At 38.3% G+C, this 12,373-nt stretch overlaps 1 protein-coding gene across 5 annotated transcripts in view; it reads left to right on the top strand.

Annotated features, from left to right (window-relative positions):
• Nucleotides 1–12,373, top strand: part of CAPRIN1 (cell cycle associated protein 1) — a 34,874-nt gene that overhangs the window by 7,709 nt on the left and 14,792 nt on the right. For all 5 annotated transcript variants that reach the window (XM_082224811.1, XM_082224812.1, XM_082224813.1 and 2 more), the window contains exons 3-7: nt 5,888–5,950; nt 6,297–6,383; nt 7,562–7,800; nt 7,915–7,997; nt 11,410–11,544. In XM_082224811.1, the coding sequence (XP_082080937.1) occupies nt 5,888–5,950; nt 6,297–6,383; nt 7,562–7,800; nt 7,915–7,997; nt 11,410–11,544 (607 nt within the window). The remainder of the gene's footprint in view (nt 1–5,887; nt 5,951–6,296; nt 6,384–7,561; nt 7,801–7,914; nt 7,998–11,409; nt 11,545–12,373) is intronic.

Raw genomic sequence — 12,373 nt, 5'->3', positions numbered from 1 at the left:
TGTGATGTCCAATTAATTTGGTGCCTAAAACTAATATTCTTATGCTTGCTTTATTCTGTATATAAAATTGCTCCTTGATAGTTACGTTGATGACTTAGCTTTGATTCCAATTGAACTCTTTGGTTGAAAGGTTTGAGAGTAGTAAACCGTTGTACAAAGGCAACAATTTCAAGCTTTATATTGTGCATTTATAATGAATATTTTTACCCCATCTTTCTATGAATTATACTAAAGGTGGTAATAATAAATACAAAAATAAAGACAATACTAATGCACTAGCAAAAATACAAGCAACTAGGATTAATAGACTATAGCAGCTGTAAGAAAAGAGCAGATAAAATATTAACAGTAGACACAGTGGCAAGATCCCAAGACACATAATCTTACAAACCAAAGCCTGGCATAAGGAAATGAGGTATCTGCTTTTGAAGGGAGAGAATGACACACTTTAGGTGCAGCAGAATGCCCTTTTTCATTTCTACAGCTAGGAAACTGGTGTGATTCAATGAAGCCTCTCTAGAAGATCTGAACAATGGGGGACAAGGACAGGCTATCCACCAAATATCCTTGTTCTAAGTTGTTTAGGACTGCAAAGGTTATGATCAGCACTTCAAATTGTGCCTAGAAATAACATGGAAGCCAGTGTACAGTGGTGCCTCGCAAGACGAAAAGAATTCGTTCCGCGAGTCTTTTCGTCTTGCGAAGCATGGTCCGTCGCAACTGCGCCTCTTCAAGCGGCTTTTTTTAAAAAAAGCGCAAGACGTTTTCGTCTTGCAAAGCAAGACCATAGGGAAATTCGTCTAGCGAAGCAACGCAAAACCGAAAAACCCTTTCGTCTAGCGAGTTTTTCGTCTTGCGAGGCATTCGTCTTGCGGGGCACCACTGTAGCTATTTTAGCAAGATGATCCCAGCTGTGGGGTGAACCAGCTGTCCTTAAAAATCTGGCTGCTGCAGGCTGCACCAACTGAGGCTGCTGGACACTTTTCAGAAGCATGCCTATGTAGAGTGCATTACAATAGTAAATCTGGATATAATTTAAGGTGTGTGTCATTGGACACCTCTAGGAATGGGCACACCAGCTAAGATGGTTAAGGCACGCCTGCCAACACCTGACATCTCAGCAAGCTGGATCAAGAAGTACCCTAGACTAGATACCTGAAACTTCAATGGGAATGCAACCCCATGCAAATAGGATGAATTCCTATCATAGATTGGTTTATCTATTGAACAGAAGCACCTCTGTCTTGTTTGGATTACGGTTCAGTTTGTTGATCCTAATCCACCTGTTACAGACATTAAACACTGGAATCAAATGGAAAGGAGAGAATTGGGTGTAATCAGCTGTCAAGGCTGGAGTCAGCGACAAAAATGATAAATCACCTGAGGCCAGTGCAGTTTAATATTTATTCAAGGAAACAAACCACAGCTCAGGCCTAGTGGTCTCAGCAACTCTTACTAGGAGGTCTTGCCCTGATGAAGTAGTTGTGAGGACTAAGGGCCCCTACTTTCCTAGTGTCTACTAAGATGCCTCCTCTCCAGGGTCTTTCCCATGAAGTATCAGGCTGCGTCTGCACACAACCACCCTCTGCTCTTCCAGTTTCATTTCTCTGCAAGTTCTAGGAGACATGGGGAAGGGGAGCTGGTCGCAGCAGGAGGGGGAGACTCCCTGGATTCTTCATCATTTTATTTCTATAGTTGTTCCTAAAATTATTCTAAAAGTGGAACAGCTAGGTATACTCGTAGTAGGAGAGTAAAATAAATCTACAGGGGTACCTTGGTTTAAGAACAGCTTAGTTTATGAACAACTTGGATTAAGAACACTGCAAACCCAGAAGTAGGTGTTTTGGTTTGTGAACTTTGCCTTGGAAGCAGAACATGTTGAGTGTTCCATTTGTAAATTGAGTCCCCCGCTGCTATGGAAAAGCACGGCTTGGTTTAGGAATGCTTTGGTTTAAGAACGGACTTCCGGAATGGATTAAGTTCATAAACCAAGGTACCACTGTACTACATTACAGTGGAAACTTGGTTTCGAACTTAATCCACTTCGTAAGTCCATTCGACTCCCGAAACATTCAAAAACCAAGGCACAGCTTCCAATTGGGGCAGGCGCCCTGGAAACAATAGCTGACAGCCGCATTGGACGTTCAGCTTCTGAAAAACGTTCAAAACCTGGAACACTTACTGACGGGTTTTTGCCTTTCAGAAGTCAATTTGTTTGTCAACTAAGCCGATCGAGAACCAAGGTTCCACTGTACAATGGTACCGTGGGTTAAGAACTTAATTTGTTCTGGAGGTCCATTCTTAACCTGAAACTATTTTTAACCTGAGGTACAACTTTAGCTAATGGGGCCTGCCGCTGCGCCGCCACACGATTTCTGTTCTCAACCTGAAGCAAAGTTCTTAACCCAAGGTACTATTTCTGGGTTAGTGGAGTCTGTACCTAAACCATCTGTAACCCAAGGTACCACTGTACTAGGTTATTGGTCTCATACAGATGTAAAATGTTCACTTTACAACCATGATTAGGGGATCTTGCTGCAAGCTTGCATGCTTTCTCCAGTCTCTTCCGCAAATGATACTGCATTTGCTGTATTACACATGTGGTGCAGCAAAGTAGTCTACCTGTTCCGTACCTACCTACCCACCTACAAATTCATCCTGCCTTTAATCACAGTCTAGGCGTGAATGAGCACAAAGTACAATTAATAGTACAAACCAGGAGTGTCTTCATAAACAACAGGTTTGTATACTATGGTTATTGACACATTTTCAGCTCAGATACCAAGAGCTACTGTAGCATGCCTAGTGAAAGTTAAGCATTTTTCTTTAAATGACAGGCCCTCTGTGTCAGATTGCCTTTGAAACTTTCCAAATAGATTTGCCTTGTGGCATGTTGGGGTGGAGGAGAGATAGCTGTTGTTCAGAAAGCAGAAGTCCAAAATTTATTACATGTTCACTTCTCCTGGATTGCAGGAAGGCTAGACCTGGCATCTTGAGAACAATTAGTCTACAAAAAGCACTGAAATGAAGGCACATGGAACACTCATTTTTAGATTATTTGAATTTGTAATCTTGCTGATTAGTTCCCATGGACAATTGAAATTTATTGCCTGATACACTGTTTTTACTACAATAATTTGCAGCAATGCAGAGAGCAAGTCCATTAATAAGAGGGAAATTCAGTGTTTCGTGAGTTCCTATGCAAGAGGTAGAAGTACAGTTCAGTGCCACAATGTATCACAGTTGGCATATGGCACAAGAAGCAGTGAATAAGGACACACAAATAGTTGTGTGTAAACCAGCAGACCATAAAGATACTGAGAATGAGCTTTTGCAAATTATTATACAAAAGTCTGCACAAACAGATTCATTCCTCTGGATTTTGAGTTACCGGTACTCTTCTAATGAAGTGCTATTCTACCGAATCTGAAGACTGGGATCTATGAGTGGAAGAGGCTTCTCATTAGTTAGGGTTGCCAAAAGTCAGGACACATCTGAAATACTGCAGCCACAACTTTGTGCAAAACTAAAAAAAAGCTCAGCATTAAAAATAAATCTGTCTGGATTTTCATTAGTGAAAGGATACAGCACCGTTTTACCAAAACTGGAAGGAATCATTCAGGACTAGTAAGGCCCATTTGGATATTTCAAGAAAGGAGGTTCATAGTTGAAAACATTTTGGAATGAGGATAAATATTAACTGGCAGATTATTAAAAGAATGAAACTTGGTTGACAACTTGATCTTCTAGAAGATGGAAGAACAGGCAAAAAGAAGAGCTACTCTAGAGCTGACCCTTAGGAACAGTGAAAAAAATCATGTATTTTGGTAGATAGAACCTAGTTTAACAATAGTATGTATAAAAAGATTCTAGGGTAGGGATAGCCAATGTAATGCCCCCAAGTGTTGTTGGGACTATAGTTCCTATCAGCTCCAACCAGCATGTCCTGTGGTCAGAGATGATTGGTGTTGGACAATTCAACATCTGGCGAGCACCATGATGGTACGTGGATTAGGATTAGGCTCTAGCTAAAAACGAGTCACCAGCACAAAACTGCTGTTTGAAAGGCTAAAACAATTTTACAACGTCCAGATCATGAAAAGTGGTGGTATCCCTATTTTGCCTTTATCAGATCTCATCCGGAATACCAAGTCTGATATTGGGCAGTGCAGTTTAAGAAGGATATTGACAAACTGGAATATGTCCAGAGAAGGGGGATGAATAAGTTGAGGAGTTTGGACACCAAGTCATAGAAGGAATGGTTGAAGAAACAAGTGACTGTTTAAGAGGTGATACAAAAATCAAATATTTGAAGGACATTCACATAAAGGATGCAGCAGATTTGTTTCTCTGTCACTCCAAGGAAGTAGAACCTATACCACTAGACTCAAATTAGAAATAGAATCAAATTAGAAATAAAATATGACTAAAGGATAGAAAGAGCATTTTACATTACTATAGTCTCAGGAGGTGATTGACTCTCCTTTAAGATAAAAGCAGAGGCTGGCTAGCTGCCTATCGGGAATGTTATGGTAATAGATTTTTGCTTTGTCGCGGTTGGACAGGATGACCTTTGATACTTCCTGCAACTCATGATTCTACAGTATACTACCTTAAAGAAAAGAACTAGATGACAATATTTCTTACTCAAAGCAAAATGATTAATTTTAATATAAATGGTCCTATAAGGAGCCTACATAAAACTGCTTTGTGTGATAATATTCCCCTGGGCAGGTACGATGCTTGAGATTCTCTGTGTGGTGAATGTTGCATATGGAATCTGTGTGTTTGTGTGGGAAGGATGGGTGATATCAGACAAAGACTCATTGAAATCCGTGGATGTAAGCAGCTTTAGTAACCTTTATTTCAATGCGTCTACTCTGCGTATGACAAGTTGGATATTGCAAAGAATTACTAAAAAATGGAATGGAAAGTGGAAGAAAAACCTTCAAAGTTGTGGAACAAGTTAAAAGAAACAAATGTAATTTGTTCCTTAAACTATTGTATAAAGCCTGCAAGCTCAAGCCTACACATGGCTACCCAGAAGCTAACACCATTGAATTGAACGGGGCTTACTCCTGGGTAAATCTGTGTAGGAATTCTATAACTTCAAAAAAAATTCAGCTTTTAAGTATCCTGCTAGGGTGGTGAACACATGATACAGAGCATCCTTGGTGGTGGCCCCACAGTTGTGGAATTCTCTTCCAGTTAATATTTGTTTGTCTCTTTAATTTCTGGCATTCGGTAACTCCTTCAAAACTTAAGGGTAATATCCAGCTAAGTCATACTCAGTGCTACTTAAGTAGCACCATTGATTTTAACGGGACTAATGTTGGAATAGCACCATCTCCTTTTCTGTTGCGTTTCTATAAGAGAACTTGGGTGCTTAATTCAGTATGTATCTGTTTGTGCTTCACACTGCCTGTTATGTTGCCTTTCTTTTCTTTGTATGTTGCTTTATAACATCCTGGCCCTGAAAAGCAGCTAATAAATAACTCATTTATTTCAGCAGTTCGATACAATGTTGCATGGTCAGATAAACATTTAAACTTTGATCTTACAGTACATGTCTACTCCCTTTAAGGTTACAGTATAGCTGTTTTTCTTTTTAAATTGGGAAAATGCATATTATATTTTAAGAAATAATACAAATGTCATCCTAGTACTGTTTGTTTACCAGATGTATTCTAGTGGTTCATAAATAAATACCTAATCTCAGAAAACTCTTGTGATATTTTGTCTCTGAATAATTTCACTTGATTTCTCCTGTTAAACAATGGAACATGGCAAACTGGGCTTCTGTGTTCTATAAAGTATATAACATAGTCAGTTCCATTTAAATTTGTTTGAGGTATATATATTGTGAAACTTTTTTCTTTCTTTACAGGGCAAACTTGATGATTATCAGGATCGAATGAACAAAGGAGAACGCCTTAACCAAGACCAGTTGGTAAATGTTTTGACTGACATATTGAAAGATTTTTCATAAGAGATTGGCTTCTTTTAGCCCTTGTTCTTTTATTCTAATTGTTGCATTATCATGGATAATGAGAGACCTTAATAACAGTACTTTATATTATTATATTCAGCAGAGGTGCATTGTAACCATATCTATACACACTCTGCCATTAGGGAAAATATGGAACTATTCTATGCAAATGACTAGGAGGAAAGTCTGTACACTAAAGTAAAGACTAGCGTACAGTAGATTTCTTTTTTTGAGGATTAAAGTTGGGAAAGTCTTCCAAGTTTTCAAACTTCAAAAGAGGCAACATTAATTTTCCTCCCTCCCCCAGGATGCTGTGTCCAAGCACCAAGAAGTCAGTAATAACCTGGAATTTGCTAAGGAACTGCAGAGGAGTTTCATGGCTCTGAGCCAGGATGTAAGTAAAAAGTTGATGGTTCAGTTCAGATGACACTTAGGGCACTGGCTGCATAGAGGCAACAAACTGCTTTGTGTGTCATGGCAAACTGACTACTGTGAATCAGGAAGTGGAAAAGGGAATCATTTTAGCAAGTTGAAATAAAATGAGCACTCACCATGTTCCCAAGCCATGGTTTGACTGTGATTTGTGAACTGGACAGTGAGATTTTTTTTCTCTGTTCATGTTTAACGTTTTAGACTGCACTCCTGATTCCACTTACTTGGGAGTAGGCCTATTGATTTCAGTAGGCATGGTTAGTTAGGATTGTGCTGTTGGTCAAAATGAATGTGGTACTTGTGAATGACGTTCCTAAAATATGGTTGATGTGGATAACCCTCCCCCCCCAATCTTTCATGTATCTAGTACAGTGGTGCCTCGCAAGACGAAATTAACCCGTTCCGCGAGTCTCAAAAAACGGAAAACTCTTTCGTCTTGCGCGTTTTTCGTCTTGCGAGGCATTTGTCTTGCGAGGTACCACTGTAGCAGTGTTGGGCTGATTTTTCTTACATTTGAAAGAGCACAAAAGAAGTCTAATAAAAAAGCACTCCCACTTTTAAATGATGACAAATTCTTTCCTTTTATCCGGTGTTGTTGTTGTTTTAAATTGACATAGCTCTGCTGAAAAGAAGGAATAGAGGAGGACAACATGAGTCAAAAGTTGATTTTTCCCCCTATTGTTGAGATTGCAAATTTTGAAAGATTAAAAATGTCTGTGATCCTATGTAGTCTTCACATACATTATGCAGATATTAAAACAGGTTTTCTAGAATCTCTTTAGACCTTTTTGATAAGTTCCAGCAGTCTGGTTCCATTATGCTTCAGTATTATTTTAGATGATAGTGCATGATGCTGCAATGCAGTATGTGAGGCAGAGATACAGTTCTAGAAAGGTGGTAAACCACAGATGATGCGGAGTGGAGGACTTAGGCAATGGACTGGGAAGAATGGAAGTAGAGAAAGACAGCTGGCTTACCTGTTTGTCCACATTCCATAAAACTTTCTGGGAAACATTGAGAATATTTGAAATGCTGATAAAATTGGGAATATTTTACTTTTTCATTCATTCATAAGTGAAGAGAGGGTAACAGTTTAAACTGGTCACAATTAATTGTTAACCTAGTGTACTTTATTACTAGATTCAAAAAACAATAAAGAAGACAGCTCGACGGGAACAGCTAATGAGAGAAGAAGCTGAGCAAAAACGTTTAAAAACAGTACTTGAATTGCAGTTTATTTTGGACAAATTGGGTGATGATGAAGTGCGAAATGACCTAAAGCAAGGAACAAATGGAGTGCCGGTATTAACAGAGACGGAACTGTCAACACTAGATGAATTTTACAAGCTAGTTGAACCTGAACGGGACATGAATGTGAGGTATTGTGATTGCCAGAATGATTCTGATATGGTTAATGAAACAATCCAATTAATCTCCTTTGCAACATAGGTGGTTTGAGGTATCTTATGCTTCCATTAATATTTTTGTTGAAGGTTGAGTGAACAGTATGAACAGGCATCGATTCATCTGTGGGACTTACTGGAAGGGAAGGAAAAGCCTGTATGTGGAACAACCTGTAAGTATGTTTATCTTTCTTAACATTAGAGCTAAAGTAGCACTTCAAATACCAAGCTTTTAGAGTATTCACAGTGATTCTGTTACATGCTATTTCCAGTGTCAGTGGTTATATAGTAGCTGAATAGCTGACAATATGTTAATTTACAGCATATTGTATTCTATTATCATGTAACCTTACTCAGCACTTAATGAAAACCATTGCTGGTTTCCGTTTGTTCATCAGTATTTTGTGACTGCTTAGCAACACTTGCTTTCCAGAAATTGGGTTAGCAAAAAAGCCTTTCAAAGTTTCATTTGACGTAGTAAAACAGATAATTTCACAGGCCTATCAAGTTGTAACTGATAGCTGGAGTAAAATTTTGCAGCAAATACACTAAAGAAACTAGATTCAGGTGGTTTGATGGAATCTCCCATGTACAGCGTACAGATGCCTAAGTACAATGTGGTCATACATAAAAGGTATGGAATTGCTGTATACAGTCATAGTTGGTATATTATATAAATCCAGAGCCTTCTGAAGAATTGTTCACAGTTAAAGGAGTGGAGAACATTATTTCAAAAATAATTAACTGTTACAGTGGCTGAAAGAAGCTATGGTAGAAGATATATTAAGAAGTGATTACATACTTCAAGAACCAAATCAAGAGTAGTGTATTTAAATCACTATAATTAGTCATATTTGCTGAGGAATTTTGTCATTAAAAGTTTATCTAAGCTATTTTTGTTTAAAGGGTACAACTTGTATGTTGAAACTGTCATTTTAATAATCTAGGTTTAAATAGTTTTCATGTTTCAGTTACTGGTTTAGTGGTTGAGATCATAGTTTATCTCCCATAATATTCATTTGCAGTGCATATGTAAAATTGAGTCCAGAATGTTTGTGTTTAGATTAAGCCACCTATAGGATGACCTGCTAATTTTGCTTTGCTAGGTCTCATGAGTGAGCTGCATAGCTCTCAGACAGGACATAAATACACAGTACATTTGGTTGCTGAACACCACTACTTAGTGTTAATTGGAGGTACTGTCTCTGTGTATGGAAGCTGCTCTCCTGAATGCTATGGCTTCCTGTCATTGATGGAGCTCTCTCCTTTTGTTGTCTCAGTGGGGGAAGTGCTTTGTGTCACAATGTATTTCTTTTTGTGTCTTAAATCTGCTGTCTGTCACTTTAACTGGGAAAATTCAACTTGGTATTAAGTGAACAGTTGTTGGTTTGAACACAACTTTATAAACACTTCTGCATTGCTGTCTCTGTCTACATTTTACTCATAAGATGTCTTAAGAGTTTTGCAGGGATGCATCACTCATACATGCTTCTACTGAATCCTTGGGGAAGGCTGGACCTTAGAAATATGAACTCAACAGCTTTTTCTGTTCCTTGGAAATGCACATCATGTCTAGGGGATTGTTCGATCCCTAGACTGCTTACTATGCCATGGCATTTTTTGGCAGAATTGTCAAGATTGTTCAGATGCAACTGATAAAATTTTTTTCTGTGACTTCCTATCACACCTGCAAAAGCACACTCAAGATACGATTATATCAATGCTAGGCATATACTTCTCGTCTTTTTCAAGTGTCAACATCTAGTCACTTCACCCAGAGTTTTGAAGTTGCCTTTGGTGAGCATCAAGGTAGCATTTCAGTGGAGACAACTGTCCGTACTGCATGTTGGTGTGATTGACCAAGACCGAATAGTTACCTCCCACATATTTGAGCAGGTTTGCTGTGTTCCTCTTCACTCAGAGGATTATCAGTAAAGTTTATACCTTAGAATTTGGGATCACTTCCATATCAAAGTCCTTTCTATTGAGAGATTCCTATAGGTTTATGTCCATTGTCCATATCCTTTCTTTGCAAAAAATACTGTTTCTTCTCTGCTGATCCTGTTTTGCTTTATCTGTCAAAATAGTATACAAATACCTATCAGTTACCTGTCATCTTGCATGGTGCTGAAGGAATGGGTTTCCCAAACCCAAAACTGACTGTGCAGGCATTTTTAAACTGCACCAAAATCCCCATTTCTCCTTAGCTAAAATGTATAAACTTTAGCCGTTGAGCAAATGCAAAACAAGAACACAGCTCTCTCCCTTATCAGTTTGACGGCAAGACTGGCCTTGACTTTACCAGTAGAACAGATACAGACATATCTTATGTTCTGACCACAAATGACGGGGAGACCCAAGTCTGGGACTAACGCCAGAGCATGTTCTCGGAAGTAGTGACCTTTTGCTCCAAGATAGGAGTAGGAACAGGAATATCCTTTTATGGTCAGGAGTGCAGGAAGGAAATCCCTTTTATGGTTGAGAGTACCAGAGCAGGAACATATGTGATGTCAACCTGCATACATAGGCTGATGTGGTTGGAAGGAGGGAGAGGGTGCCTGGAGGATATAAATACTGCATGAAACTTGTCATTTCTTTGGACTTGCTGTGGACTAATCACGCAAGTGCCTTCTGCTATCCGGAGAGCAGAATAAACTCTTTCTTTGAACCAACTCGGTGTCATTTTGACTTCCTTCCTCCTGTCCCGGAGCAACGCAGACCCAATCAGTGAACTCCAATAAGGCTACAGTGCTACAAGTTCACACCCTTCTCAAAATGTTGTTCATTACCGACATTTACTGGGATCCTCTATCTACCTGAGACCTTAGTTTAGTCCTGGCTACTCAGTTCCTCTATTTAAGCTTGAGCTTGGCCTATCAGTTTTTTTCTTATACTTCATATACCTGTGGCTTCAGTGACAGACAAATTGCACCATATAACACTACAGAAAAATGGTCTCATTCTTGCTTGTGTAGAGGTTCTGTTTCCTTTTCTCTCTTTAGATGATTTATTTTTGTCCTTGCCCATTTTAATATGTGGCATGGCTACTTAGGATAATACCTGACCAAGTCATATTTGGAGTAGACCCATTGAAAGCAATGTACTTACGTTACTTGGAGCCACTGATTTCAGTGGGTATGATTAACATTGGATATTACCTTTAGACAAGTAATTCTCGTTTTTATTCTATCATGTGCCTTTCTTCCATTCTCATGTTAGTGAAAGTTAACAAGTCAGGAGTTCTTATTCCTGCATGTAGGCTTTGGATAGTTTTTAACTTCCAGAAACACCGAAGAGCCAAAATTCTAATTTGTTGAATTTTGTGTGCATCATCCATTGATACACAGATTTATTCTTGAAGAATTTGGATTTACATACAATGACTTTCATCTTAAGTAAGTCCTTATTTAAAAATAAACAATGCAGAAATCTGCAAAATAGATCATTGTGCTGTGGGTAGTGCAAGGTATTAATCTGCAATGTCCTTTGTTAGTGTTATAATAATAAAATAATTTGATAAAATTAAAATGCTCAGGTATTTAGTGGGTGAAACAAGTTTTAAAAATATCTGTGTTTTTATAACAGATAAAGCCCTAAGAGAAGTTATTGAACGTATTCTTCAAACAAGTTACTTTGACACTCACAACCAGCAGAACGGATTATGTGACGAAGAGGAGACGGTGCCTGCACCTACAGTTGAAGATGCTGTTGCAGAAACTGGTAACTAAAAATATATATTAGGAGCCTAATCCTAGGTTTGTTAATGTGTTTTATTTCCAAGTTAATGTGAATAGAATTGCAACTTCAGTAGATTTATAGGCTTACTGAAACCTTTAGTATTTTATTGGAGCCGGCCATGGAAAACAAAACTAGAATCTCGTGTAACTGGTTATATCTATCCTACAAACTTAAACTGATTTTAAAAAACTTTCTGTGGCTTTCCCCAAACAAGCTGTAGTTCTCTAAACTAGATAAAGTTTGTAGTGTGGGTATGTTTCCTTTACCGGGTGCTTATTATGACCAACCTTCATCTTGTATGCATACTAAATTCTTAAATACTTAAAATTTAACTACAGTGGTACCTTAGTTCTCAAACTTCTGGAGGTCTGTTCCAAAACCAAAGAGTTCCAGAACCAAGGCACACTTTTCCATAGCAAGTAATGCAAAACGGATTAATCCGTTCCAGACTTTCAAAAACAACCCCTAAAACAGCAGTTTAACATGAATTTTACTATCTTACGAGACCATTCATCCATCAAATGAAAGCAATAAACAACATACTGTACTATAAAATAAATAAAACAGTATTGTAGATGACAAAAATTAAAATTATTTTTTTTTCTTACCTGCACTGCTGATAGTCATTGTTTGGATGGGGGGCTTTTATTCATTTCTGCAGTCACACAATCAATCAATCAATCAGTAGCTGAACTGGGATCCACACAGTCACAAAAACAAATTAACTGGAAAAGTCTCAAAATAAAACCCCCCCAAAATAAATAGCAAAAACAAAAGCACCAAATATAAGCTCAGAACACTTCAAAAAGTG

This window comes from Podarcis vaucheri (genome assembly GCF_965113315.1).
Source record: "Podarcis vaucheri genome assembly, chromosome: 1".
Classification (NCBI taxonomy): Eukaryota; Metazoa; Chordata; class Lepidosauria; order Squamata; family Lacertidae; genus Podarcis; species Podarcis vaucheri.
This window is presented reverse-complemented; position numbering and strand designations above follow the sequence as displayed.